The 13,398-nt window shown below is 71.5% G+C and overlaps 1 protein-coding gene across 1 annotated transcript in view; it reads left to right on the top strand.

Annotated features, from left to right (window-relative positions):
• The window catches only part of SHANK1 (SH3 and multiple ankyrin repeat domains 1), a 24,748-nt gene extending 14,611 nt beyond the window's left edge, over nucleotides 1–10,137 (top strand). The window contains 14 exon segments of the mRNA XM_074929817.1: nucleotides 49–198; nucleotides 1,340–1,422; nucleotides 2,034–2,111; nucleotides 2,114–2,157; nucleotides 3,218–3,353; nucleotides 3,790–3,873; nucleotides 4,601–4,627; nucleotides 5,360–5,416; nucleotides 5,895–6,010; nucleotides 6,398–6,466; nucleotides 6,469–6,496; nucleotides 6,836–7,022; nucleotides 8,558–8,981; nucleotides 9,649–10,137. Coding sequence (XP_074785918.1) covers nucleotides 49–198; nucleotides 1,340–1,422; nucleotides 2,034–2,111; nucleotides 2,114–2,157; nucleotides 3,218–3,353; nucleotides 3,790–3,873; nucleotides 4,601–4,627; nucleotides 5,360–5,416; nucleotides 5,895–6,010; nucleotides 6,398–6,466; nucleotides 6,469–6,496; nucleotides 6,836–7,022; nucleotides 8,558–8,981; nucleotides 9,649–10,122 — 1,957 coding nt within the window. The 3' untranslated portion in view covers nucleotides 10,123–10,137.
• The last annotated feature ends 3,261 nt before the right edge of the window (nucleotides 10,138–13,398 follow it).

The following is a 13,398-nucleotide window of genomic DNA, read 5'->3' as shown; positions in this document are numbered from 1 at the left end:
GGGGGTGTGTGTCACCCCTCGGGGTGTCCCCGCGGTGGGTCCCGGGGGGGTCGCCGGGCCCCGGCCATGCGGCAGAGCCCCCGGTAGCGCCATGGCCCGTTGGGGGCCCCCCCCGCCCCCCCCCGCCGCCCCTCCCCCCCTCTCCTCCAGCTGGCCCCTCCTGGGCCCCCCCCGCCGCAGCGTCTGGTACATCTACAGGTAGGGGGGGGGGGGGGGGGGCACCCGCGGACCCCGGCACCGCCCCCCCGGCCCCGGCCCCCCAAATCCCGGGTCCCATCCCCTCCCCCCCGCACCCCCATCCCGGTCCCTATCAGCGCCCCAACCCCCCCCCCCAGGGCCACGGCCACCCCACCGCCCCCCCCCGTGTCCCCCCGACCCCCCCCCCGTGTCCCCCCGTCGCCCTGTCCTACCCCTGTCCCCCTCCCCCCCCGGCCTCTGTCATTGCTTGTGCCCCCCCCCCCCCCCCCCCCCATCCCGGTGCGATGGGGACACGGGGGGGGGGCGGGGGGGTGCATGGGGGTCGATCTGTCCCAGCGCACATGAGAACACGCGTGGGGACACGTGTGAGGACGCGGGGGGCACAGGGACACGCATGGGGACACGTGTGGGGGCATGGGGACGTGTATGGGGACAGGGCCCTGCATGGGGACATGAGAACACGCGTGGGGACACGTGGGGGCACAAGGACATGCGTGGGGACAGGACCCTGCATGGGGACGTGTGTGGGGACACGGGGACATGCTTGGGGACACGTATGGGGACAGCGCCCTGCATGGGGACACGAGAACACATGTGAGGACATGAGGACGTGTGGGACATGTTGGGGGGGCACAGGGACGTGCATGGGGACACAAGAACACACATGGGGACACGAAGACATGTGTGGGGACACGTCTGTGCATGGGACATGTGTGAGGGCACAGGGACATGCGTGGGGGCATGGGGACACGTGTGGGGGCACAGGGACATGCGTGGGGCACAGGGACACGCACAGGGACACACATGGTGGCACAGGGACACGCGTGGGGGCACAGGGACATGCGTGGGGGCACAGGGACACACGTGAGGGCACAGGGACACACATGGGGACACAGGGACGTGCCAGGGTTGCGTGTGGGGCCAGGCTGTGACACGCACACAGGGACATGTCACACGTGTGGCCTCCTGCCCCCAGGGGACACGTGTGCACACGCGTGTGCGAGTCTGCACGTGTCACCGGCAGCGGGGGGGGGGGCCTGGGGACACGGAGTCACCTCGGTCACCCCCTGTGACCCCGGGGGGCCCCGTGTCCTCATGTCCCCGTCCGTGTCCCCCCCCGTGTCCCCGTGTCCCCCCCCAGCGATTACATCATCAAGGAGAAGACGGTTTTGCTGCAGAAAAAGGACAACGAGGGGTTCGGCTTCGTCCTGCGGGGGGCCAAGGGTGAGTCGGGGGCCGGGGGGGCCCTGGGGGGGGCCTCGGGGACTCTGGGGCGGTTGGGGGGGTCTGGGGGTCCCCTGAGAGTGTCGGGGGGGGACTTGGGAGAGTCTGGAGGGTCCCTGGGGGGGTCTGGAGTGGCCCCTGAAAACATCTGGGGGGTTCGGTGGGGTCTGAAGGGTCCCTGGGGGGTCTGGGGGGTCACAGCAGGTCTCCGGGGGTCTGGGGAGCTCGGGGGGGGGGGGTCTGGGGGTGTCCAGAGGTATCGGGGGGGCTCGGGGGGGTCTGGGGTGTCCCTGTGAGACCCCTGAGGGAGTTGGGGGGTTTGTGGGGGGCTGAGGAGTGTCGGGGGGTCCCAGGGAGGGTCTGGGGGTGCTGGGGGGGGGGGGAAGGGGGATCAAAGGCCTTGGTGGGGCGACTTGGGGGGCCCCGGGGGGGCCCTGGGGGGGGCCGAGGGCATCCCTGGGCTGAGTTGGGGTCCGGAGGGGGCGGGGGTGTCTTAGGTACCCCCGTGGGGTGAGTTTGGGGGGTCCCGAGGGGCCGGGGGGAGTCCCTGCGTCAGGGGAGGGGCCGCGCCCCCCCGTGACGCCCCCGTGACCCCCCCGCGCCCCCCACAGCGCAGACCCCCATCGAGGAGTTCACCCCCACCCCGGCCTTCCCCGCGCTCCAGTACCTCGAGTCCGTGGACGAGGGCGGCGTGCCTGGCGGGCGGGGCTGCGCATGGGGGACTTCCTGATCGAGGTGGGGGGCTGCTGGCAGCGGGGGGGGACAGTGACAGCGGGGGGGGGGCTGCTGGCAGCGGGGGGGGCAGTGACAGCGGGGGGGGGCTGCTGGCAGCGGGGGGACAGTGACAGCGGGGGGGGGCTGCTGGCAGCGGGGGGGGACAGTGACAGCGGGGGGGGGGCTGCTGGCAGCGGGGGGGACAGTGACAGCGGGGGGGGGCTGCTGGCAGCGGGGGGGGACAGTGACAGCGGGGGGGGGGCTGCTGGCAGCGGGGGGGGGGGACAGTGACACCCCCAGGCACACAACACCCACCCCCGGGCACCCCCCCTCCTGCTCTCAGGTGTGTGCACGTGTGTGTGTGCGTGTACCCACGTGTGCAGGTGTGTTCCGGCATGTTCCATCGTGCTCAGCCACGCTGCGGCGTGTCAGGGCGTGCGCTGGCACGTGCTGGTGTGTCCTTGCGTGCCTTGGTGTGAGCTGGCATGTCAGGGCGTGTCCTGGTGTGCCTTGTCACGTGTGCGCATGTGCTGGTGTGTCCTGGCATGTTTTGGCATGTGTTGGCATGTCCTGGCATATGCTGGTGTGTGCTGGCATGTCAGGGTATGTGTTAGGGTGCCTTGGCATGTTCTGGTGTGCCTTGGCATGTGCTGCATGCTCTGGCATGTGTTGGTGTGTGTTGGCATGTGCTGTCATGTCAGGGTGTGTCCTGCTGTGTGCTGGAGTGTCTTGGTGTGTGTTGGTGTGTCCTGTCATGTGCTGGCGGGTTCTGGTGTGTCAGGGCATGTCCTAGCACGTGTTGGCATGTCCTGGCATGTCAGGGTGTGTGCTGCTATGTGCTGGCATGTTCTGGTGCGTGTTGGCATGTCAGAGCGTGTCCTGGTGTGTGCTGGAGTGTGCTTGCGTGTTCTGGCGTGTCAGGGCGTGTCCTGGCATGTGTTAGGGTGCCTCGGTGTGCTCTGGCGTGTGCTGGTGTGTTCTGGCGTGTCAGGGCGTGTCCTGGCGTGTGTTAGGGTGCCTCGGTGTGCTCTGGCATGTGCTGGCGTGTTCTGGCGTGTCAGGGCATGTCCTGGTGCCGCAGGTGAACGGGCAGAACGTGGTCAAGGTCGGGCACCGCCAGGTCGTCAACATGATCCGCCAGGGCGGGAACAGTCTGGTGGTCAAGGTCGTCATGGTGACGCGACACCCCGAGGCCCCCGAGGGACCCCGGCGCAGGGGTACCCGCCCGGGGGGCACCGGGGTCCCGGGCCATGGGGGGGGGCCGGGGTCATGGGGGGGGTCCCGGGTCATGGGGGGGGGGGTCTGGGGCCATGGGGAGGGGTCTGGAGCCATGGGGGGGGGGCCTGGGGCCATGGGGGGGCGTCCCGGGGTTATGGGGGGGTCCCGGGGCCATGGGGGGGGGCCCCAGGGTCATGGGGGGGGCCCTGGGACCCATGGGGGGGGGTCCCCTGGGTGCCCCGTGGGAGGGTCCCACAGGTCTGGGTCCACATTGAGGGGGGGCACCCAAGTTCATGGGGGGGTCCCAGGTCCTGGGCTCTGGGGAGGGGGGGGATGTCCCAGAGATATGAGTCTATGTGTGGGGGGGTGCCTGGACACGTGGGTCCCCCGTGGGGGGGTCCCTGACCGCCCCCCCTTCCCCCGCCCCCCCCGCAGCCGCCCCCCCGCAGCCGCGGCGCCTCCCGGCCCCCGCCATTTCCCTGCGCTCCAAGTCCATGACCTCGGAGCTGGAGGAGATGGGTGAGGGGGGGCCGGGGGGGGGCCGGGAGGGGGCTGGGGGGGGCTCTGGGAGGGGTTTGGGGGTCCTTGGGCAGTTTGGGGGGGGCGGAAACGTTGTGGGGTCTCCGTGGAGGGTTTTGGGGGGTCCTGGGGAGTTTTGGGGGGTCATTGGGGAGGGAGAACTCGGGGGGGTCCATGGGGGCTCGGGGGGGTCTGGGGGGTCCTTGGGGGGCTCGGGGTGGGGTTTGGGGGTCCCGGTGATTGGGGGGGCCCTGGGGGAGTTTGTGGGGTCCCGGGAGGGACTGGAGGGATCCGGGGGGGGTTTGGGGGGTCCGGGGGGGGCTGGTGGGATCGGGGGGGTCTGGGGGGTCCCGGGGTGAGATTGGGGGGGGGCCTCAGGGTCGTGGGGGGGGGTGGGGGGTTCGGGGCTCTTGGGGGGGGGTCGGGGTGGGGGCTGAGGAGGTTGGAGTCCCTCGTGGGGAGTTGAGGGGCTTTTGGGGGGGCACGGGGGGGGGGGGATTTCTGACCTCTGACCTCTGACCTCTCTCCCTGCCGACCCCTCAGTGGAGAAGGGTGAGTTGGGGGGGGCGGGGGGGGATATGGGGGGTCCTGGGGGTCCCCCCAGGGCCCCTCTTTGACCCTGCGGGGTCCTTGACCCCGCCATGACCCCACTTGACGCCCCTGTGACCCCCCCGTGACCCCGACCCCCCCCCCCGCCCCCCCCGTAACGGCCTCTCGTGTCTCCCAGTCTCTCCCTGGAAGAGCGGAGCGGTGAGTGGGGCCGCGCACGCCCCTCGCACGCCCCTTGCACACTCATGGCACCCCCAGGCAAAGCTCGCACGGGCTTTGCACACTCATCGCACACTTGGTCTTGCACAATCATCGTGCCCCCGCCCCCCGTGCGCAGCTCGCACGGGTCTGGCACACTCACCGCACGCTCATGGCACCCCCCAGGTCTTGCACGCTCATCATACACTCCTTGCACACTCACTCCTTGCACACTCATCACACCCCTGTGTGTGGCTCGCACGGGCCTTGCACGCTCATCACACACTCCTTGCACACTCATCCCACCTCCGTGCACGGCTCGCACAGGCCTTGCACACTCACTCCTTGCACACTCATCACCCCCCCGTGCCCGGCTCACACGGGCCTCGCACACTCATCACATCCTCCAAGTCTTGCACACTCCTGGGCGACCTGCCCCACCCCTGTGCAAAGCTCGCACGGGCCTTGCACACTTGTTGCACCCCCCAGGTCTTGCACACTCATCGCACCCCCCATGAACAGCTCGCACGCGCCCCGCACACTCATCACCCCCCCCCTCCAACCGTGCACGGCTCGCACGGGCCTTGCACACCCATTGCCCCCCCCAAACACCCCATTCCACCCCCAGCACCCCCCATCCCCCGGATCTCCCCCCTAAGCCCCCCAGCACCCGCCGCCCCCCCGCACCCAGCACCCCCCCAGCACCCGCCGCCCCCCCAACCGCCCCCCCTCTCCCCAGAGTACGACCCCTCCTCGGCCACCGAGAAGAAGAGGACGGTCTATCAGATGGCGCTGAGTAAGGGGGGGGCCCGGGGGGGCCCCCTGCAGTTGGGGGGGGGGGCCCAGAGGCCTGAGTCCCCTCTGGGGGGCCCTGGGGGGCTCCCCCAGACACCTGGGTCTGCTGGGGGGGCTGTTGGGGCTTGGGGGACCCCCCTCTGGGTACCCGGGGCCCCTCGGGGGTTATTGGGGTTTTGGGAGGGGGGTTGTGTCCCCTCGGAGGGGGTGTTGGAGGTTGGGGGGGGGCCCTCCATGACACCCAGGTCCCCTCGGGGGGGTTATTGGGGTTTGGGGGGGGTCTGGGCCCCCTGAGGGGGGGGATGTTGGAGTTTAGGGGGGTCCAGGTCCCCTCGGGGGGGAGGTGTCAGGGTTTGGGGGGGCTCCCCCCGGGTATCTGTGTCCCCTCGGGGGGGTTATTGGGGTTTGGGGGGGTCCAGGTCCCCTCGGGGGGGGGTGCCGGGGTTTGGGGGGCCCCTCCCGGACTCCTGCCCCCCCAGACAAACTGGACGAGATCCTGGCGGCGGCGCAGCAGAGCATCAGCGCGGGGGAGGGGCCGGGGGCCCCCCTGCCCCCCCTGGGCAAGACCCGGCCCAAGGGCTTCTTCAGCCCCGAGGTGGGCAGCGCCCCCGCGGCCGGGGGGGGCCCGTCCCCCCCCGGGGGCTCAGGGAGGGTGGGGGGGGCCCTGGGGTCCCCCCCGGACACTTGGTTCCTCTAAATCGGGGGGGGGTCCCAGATGCCTGGAGGCCCCCCCCCCCCCCCCCCCCCGGGTGGGGGAGGACTGTGGGGGAGTCCCTGGGGGTGGGGGGGATCCCAGATCCTGGGGGGGGGGCCCTGGATGTCCGGGGCCCCCCCGAGGTGGGGGGGGGAGTGGGGAGGGGTCTCCCAAGTCCGGGTTTCCTGGCGGTGGGGGGTCCCAGATCCTGGGGGGGGGGGGGGGGGGTTGGGGGTCCCGGTGTCTGGGTCCCCTGACAACCCCCCCCCCTCGCCCCCCCCCCCCCAGGGCCCCTTCGAGGCTCATCGCATGGGGCCGGGGGGCTTCGACCGGCCCTTCCTCCCCCCGGGCCCCCCCACGGCCTCATGTTGCGCCAGAAATCCATCGGTGGGTGCCGGACGCGGGGGGGGGACATGGGGGGGGACACCCCAGGGTGGGAGGGGGGACCCCAAACCCCCGGGGCTCGGGGCGGGGGGAGGAGAAAGGGCCCAGATGTCTGGATCGCCTGGGGGGGGGTGTGGGGGTGGCCCCCCCAGATGCCTCCATCTCCTTTTGGGTGAGGGGGGGCCCCAGATGCCTGTATCCCCTAGGGGGGGGTTGACTCCCCCCCCGGACGCCTGGGTCCCCTCCCACAGCTTGCACCCCTATTGTGGGGGGGGTGCTGGGTGTCCCGTCCGCCTGGGTCCCCCCTCACCCCCCCCCGCATGCCCCCTTCCCCCCCCCCAGGTGCCCCCGAGGAGGACAAACCCTTCCTGGCCCCCCCCAGCGGAAAATTCAGCCGGAGCCTCTCGGTGCCGGGGTCTGACGACATCCCCCCGCCCCCCACCACCTCGCCCCCCGAACCCCCTTACAGCACCCCCCCACCCCCCCTGGGTGCCGCCACCCCCCGGGGGGGGCCGGGGGGGGGGCCCTGGCGCCTTTACAACTTGGGGAGCCGGGGAACGGGGGAGGAGGAGGAGGGGGGGGCGGCGGAGGGGTGGGGGTGGGAGGCCCCCCCAAGCCGCTGCGGCGCAAAGGGCCCTTGGTGAAGCAAACGAAGGTGGAGGAGGGGGCGGGGGGGGGCGGCGGCGGGGCGGGGGGGGGCGCGGGGGGGCCGGGGGAGAAGAGCTCCATCGCCATCCCCACCATCGTGGTCAAGGCCCCCTCCACCAGCAGCAGCGGGCGCAGCAGCCGCGGCAGCAGCGTGGAGGCCGAGGGGGGGTCGGGGGGGCCCCCCGATGGCCCCTCGACAGCTGGGGGGGGGTCCCCGTCCTCCGGGCCGCCCCCCCCCCCGCCCCCCACTTTAGATTTCACCTCCCAGTTCGGGGCGGCCTTGGTGGGGGCGGCGCGGCGGGAGTGGGGGGCCGCGGGGGACGCCCGCCGGCGCTCCACGCTCTTCCTCTCCACCGAGGAGGATGAGGAGGGCGGCGGCGGGGTGGGGGGGGTCGGCGTCCCCCCCCGCCTCCGCCATTCCAAGAGCATCGACGAGGGGATGTTCGCCGGGGAGGTTTTCCCGGCGCGGGGGTACCGGGGGGCCAAAGGCGCGGGGGGGGCCGGCGGAGCAGGAGGAGGAGGAGGAGGAGGAGGCGGCGGCGGCAGCGCCTTCAGCAGCGTGGCCGCGCCCTCGCACCCCCCGCCCGCCGCGCCCCTGCGCCCCGGCCCCGCCGCCGCCGCCGCCGCCCTGCACCCGGGGCCGCCGGGGGGGTGCAAGGGGCTGGCGGCGCTGCAGGCGGCCACGATGCCGCTGCAGCCGGGGCTGGCGGCGCTGACGGCCGGGCTGGGGCCGCTGGGCGCGGGCTGGGGCCGCTGGGCGCCGGGCTGGGGCCGCTGGGCGCCGGGCTGGGGCCGCTGCCGTCGGGGCTGCCGCCGCCGCCGCAGCTGCAGCCGGGGCTGGGCTCGGCGCTGCCGGGGGGGCTGGGGGGGCCCTGCAGAGCGGCGGCGTCGCGCCCCTCCCCGCCGCGCTGGGCCCGGGGGTCGCGGGGCCGCTGACGGCCGCGGTGGCCCCGCTGCCGCCCGGGGTGGCCTCGCTGCGCGCCGGGGCCGCGGGGCCGCTGCGCTCCGGGGCCGCGGGGCCGCTGCAGCCCGGGGGGGCGGCGCTGCCGGGGGGGGTCTCGCCGCTGCAGCTGGGGGGGGCGGCGCCGCTGGCCCCGACCTCGCTGCAAAAAGCCGCCGCCTCCTTCGGGCCCGGCCCCCACCCCAAAGCCGCCCCCCCCGGCAGCCCCCGGCGCACGAGTCGCCCCCCGTCTCCCGCCGAGGCTTGGGGGGCCCCCCCGGCCCCCCCGTCCTCCGCCGCCGCCGCCGCCGCCGCCGCCGCCGCCGCCGCCGCCGCCGAGGCCCGCCTGGAGCTGCGGGTGCGCTTCGCCGAGGCGGGGGGGCTGCTGGCGCTGCCCCCCCCGGCCCCCTCGGTGGACGGGGACGAGGAGCTGCTGCTGGCCGAGCCGCTGCCCCCCCCTTGGAATTCGCCAACAGCTTCGAGGGGCCCGAGGGCCCCCCCGTGGGCGACTCGACGGCCTCCAGCCTCACCTCCTACGACAGCGAGGTGGCCACCCTCACCCAGGGGGTCCCCGACGCGCGCCGGGGGCCGGGGGGGTGGCGGGGGCCCCCGAAGGCACCGACGTCGTCACCGACTCGGGATCGAGGAAGTGGACAGTCGCAGCAGCAGCGACCACCCCCCCGAGGGGGGAGAGGGACCCCCCCCCTACGCGCCCTTGGGCGAGGGGGGCGAGCGGGCCCGCAGCCGGGGGCGAGGGGGGCCCCGGGGGGGCGAGGGCCGGCGGGCGGAGGCCTGGGAAGAGGCCGGACGCGGCGGCGCAGGAATGGCCGCGGCCTGGCCCCGGGCGGCCGCCGAGGGACCCTTCGGGGCGGAGCGGGCGGGGACCCCCGGCAGGCACAGGTAAGGGGGGGCACCCGGGGGGGCACCCCGGGGCGCGGGAAGGGGCGCATGGAGGACGGGAGGGGCCGCATGGGGGGGGCACCCGCGACACCCGCAGCACCCGGGAGCTGCTGCAGCCGTTGCATGGACGGGGGGGTGTTGGGCCCATCGCACCCATCACACCCATCGCACCCATCACACCCATCGCACCCATCGCACCCATCACACCCATCACACCCATCGCACCCATCACACCCAGCACCCATCACACCCATCACACCCATCGCACCCATCACACCCATCACACCCATCACACCCATCGCACCCATCGCACCCATCACACCCATCACACCCATCACACCCATCGCACCCATCACACCCATCGCACCCAGCACCCACCTCATGGGTGGGGGGCACCCACCGCATGGACGCGTCGCGGCGTCGCCCCCGACCCCCGCTGCACCCGTGGGTGCGGACGCCGCCGTGCGGGACCTGTCGCACCCGGCGCCCCCCAGCACCCCGTTTCTCTGCAGCCCCCCCACTAACCCTGCCCCCCCCCCACAGGCTCCCCGACCCCACCGGCCCCCCCCCACCCTCCATCAAGCCCCCCCCCCCCTCCTCCCCCTCCTCCTCCTCCTCCGCCGCCGCCGCCGCCGTCGCCCTTTTCCCCAACTGGCCGCCCCCCAAGTCGGGGCTGGGGGCCGGGGGGGGCGCGGGGGGGGAGCTGGAGGTGCGCCCCCCGCTGCGCCGCGCCCCCAGCCCCGCCACCCTCCCCAGCGAGCGCCGGGGCAGCCCCGCGCCCCGCCCGGCCTCGCTGCCCACCCTCCCCGCCGCCCCCCTCTACGCCGGGTTCCTGGAGCTGCGGGGGGGCCCCGGCGCCTTCGGGGACCTGCCCCCCGCCCGCTCGCTGTCCCCCACTCGCCCCCCGCCCCCCGACAAACCCTTCGGGGCCAAACCTCTGGCTTTCTGGAGCAAGTTCGACGTGGCGGATTGGCTGGAGTACTTGAACTTGGGGGAGCACCGCGCGCGGTTCCTGCACAACGAGATCGACGGCTCGCACCTGCCCTCGCTCACCAAGGAGGATTACATCGACCTGGGGGTCACCCGCGTCGGGCACCGCATGAACATCGACCGCGCCCTCAAGCTCTTCCTGGAGAGGTGATGGGGGGCGCCGGGGGACCCCCCCCCCCGCCGCGGGGCCGCGAGAGGACCCGGGGGAGCGGCCGGAGGACGCGGCGGCGCCGGGGAGGGGGACGAGGAGGAGGAGGAGGAGGAGGAGGAGGAGGAGGAGGAGATGGGGCCCGGAGGTGGGACGACGGGACGTGGACGCGCGAGGATGGGACACGGACGTGCGACGGGACACGGACGTGCGACGGCGGGACCCGGACGTGCAGCGATGGGACCTAAACGCGCGACCGCGGGACTTAAACGTGTGACAACGGGACCTAAACGTGAAACAACGGGACCTAAACGTGCGACAGCATCTAAACGTGCAACGACGGGACCTAAATGTGTGACAACGGGACCTAAGCGTGCAACAATGGGACCTAAATGTGCAACAACGGGACCTAAATGTGTGACAGCAGGACCTAAACGTGCAACAGGATCTAAACGTGCAACGACGGGACCTAAATGTGTGACAGCGGGACCTAAACGTGCAACAACAGGATCTAAACATGCAACAGGACATGGACTTGCAATGATGGGACATAGACGTGCAACAACAGGATCTAAACATGCAACGACAGGATCTAAACGTGCAACAACGGGACATAGATGTGCAACGACAGGATCAAAACATGCAACGGGACATGGACTTGCAATGGTGGGACATGGATGTGCGACAAGGGGACCTAAACATGCAACGACAGGATCTAAATGTGCAACGACAGGACCTAAACGTGCAACAATGGGACCTAAATGTGTAACGACGGGACCTAAACGTGTGACAACAGGACCTAAACGTGCAACAATGGGATCTAAACGTGCAGCAGGACCTGGACGTGCAACAATGGGACCTGGATGTGCAACGACAGGACCTAAACGTGCAACAACAGGATCTAAACGTGCAACAGGACATGGATGTGCAATGACGGGACCTAAACATGCAACAACAGGATCTAATGGTGCAACAATGCGATCTGTGTGTGTAACAGGACATGGGTGTGCAAGAACGCGACGTGAACATGCAATGATGGGATCTATATGTGCAACAACAGGATCTAAACGTGCAACAACGGGATCTGTGCGTGCAAGGACGGGATCTGTGCGTTCAACAGGATGTAGACGTGCAACAGGACGTGGATGTGCAACACCGGGATCTATACGTGCAATAGGATGTGGGCGTGCAACGGGACGTAGACGTGCAGCAACAGGATCTGGACGTGCAACGGGACATGGATGTGCAATGGGACATGGGTGTGCGACAGGACTGATCCGTGCAACGGGACCCACACGTGTGACAGGACACTGCGTGCAACAACGGGACCTTTACATGCACCGGGACGTGGCCGTGCAAGGGGGCCTGGACGTGTGAGGGGACGTGGGCGTGCGACAGGATGTGTGGGGGGAGGCGACAGCCCGTGGCCGTGCGAGGGGATGCACAAGGGGACATGCGACAGCACCTGAGCGTGCGACGGGCTGTGGGGGGTGACGGGGTGTGCACCAGGGCAGGGGCGCGCGAGGGCACGGGGGCCCCCACCCCCACTCCCACCTTGTGACAGGGCACCCCCAGGGACCCCTCCCCCACCCATGGGGACCCCCCCCCTCCCCCCCGTGCAGGGGACACCCCGTACAAGTGCAGGGGCCGGGAACACGCGTGTGCACGGGGGCGGGTGTGAGCAAACGTGTGCAGGGACCAACACGCATGTGCACAGCTCAGGCCGCCCGTTGCACGACTGCCCGAGGCGTGCACGGCTCACGCGTGTGTGGAGCGTGCGGGGACACTGAGTGTGCACGGTCACGGCTCACGCATGTGCGAATTGCATGTGCATGGCTTGGGCGCGTGTGAATTGTGCGTGTGCAAATGGCACGTGAGCCCAGACTGCGTGTGTGCACGGCTGGTGGGTGTGTGAATGGCACGTGTGCGTGTGAATTGTGTGTGTGCATCGAGGGTGCAGGCGTGTGGCTCACGCGTGTGTGTGTGTGGACGTGTGTGCATGAACAGCGTGTGTGCACGTTTCACACGTGAGTGCTGCTGGTGCATGTGCTGCTTGCACGGCCTCATGCTTGTGCGCACACACATGTGTGTTCCCATGCAGGCACACGTGCGACACGAGCTGTGCACACCCGTGCTTTCCCGTGTACACACACACACGTGTGCCCCTTCCTGTGCACGTCCCTGTGTGCACACACGCCCCCTCACACACACATGCACATGTGTCCCTGTGCACGCACAGCTGCCCCATGCGCACACGCTTGCACACGTGCCCTTCCCCACACGCACTCACACATGCTCTTACACACGTGTGTCCCCATGCACACACAGACACCCCCTTGCACACGAGCCCTTGCACGCACACACGCGTCTCCCTGTGCACACACATCCCTCGCACACACACCCACGTGCCTTTGCACGCACACCCACATCCCCGTGAGCACACACCCACGTGCCTTCGCACACTCGCACGTCCCCGCACACATGCCCTTCCCTTGCACACGCACATGCACACGTGTGCCCGTGCACACACGCCCCTTGCACACACCCCCCCGCCCTCGCACGCCCACGTGCGCCCTCACGCACACGCGTGTCCCTGGCTCACGCCCCCTCACACGCTCGTGCCCTTGCACACGCACATCCCCGCCCCCCCCACGCGTGCCCCCTCGCCCCGCCCCCGCCCCTCTCCTGCACACCCAACGCATGCACACCTGCCCCGCCCCCCGCGCCCCGCCCCCCACGCGTGGCCCCGCCCCCCGCCCCGCCCCCCGGCCTCGGCCGTCTCTAAGGGCTCGTGTCGTCGCGCCTCGCCCCGCCCCCCGCCCCGCCCCCCCGAGGCAACGACCAATCACACGAATGTCTTCCAGTGCCCCTCCCCCCGCCCCGGACGCCGGAGTCCCCTGGGGGGGGAGGGGCGGGGGGAGGGGCCCCCCCAGCCTGGGACCCCCCGAGGTGGGGGAGGGGAGCCCCCCAGATACACTGTGACCGCGGGGGGGGAGGGGGGACACGGCAGTCGGGGGAGGGGCAATTGGGCTCTAATTACCCCCCCGGGATTAATTACCCCTCCCCCCCGGGGTTTTAATCGCCCCTCCCCCCGTTCACTGCGCCCCTCCCCCACCCCCCCGCTGGACCCAGGCGTCCGGGCCCCTCCCCCCCTCCCCCCCCCAAATAGCGAAAGGACCCAGTGCGCCCCTCCCCCCCCCAAGGGAGACCGGTGCCCCCCGCCCCTCCCCCCGCTATCCGCCCCTCCCCCCGCACTGCCGACGCTGCCCCTCCCCCCGC

Source organism: Athene noctua, chromosome 31 (assembly GCF_965140245.1).
Source record: "Athene noctua chromosome 31, bAthNoc1.hap1.1, whole genome shotgun sequence".
In the NCBI taxonomy this organism is placed as follows: Eukaryota; Metazoa; Chordata; class Aves; order Strigiformes; family Strigidae; genus Athene; species Athene noctua.
This window is presented reverse-complemented; position numbering and strand designations above follow the sequence as displayed.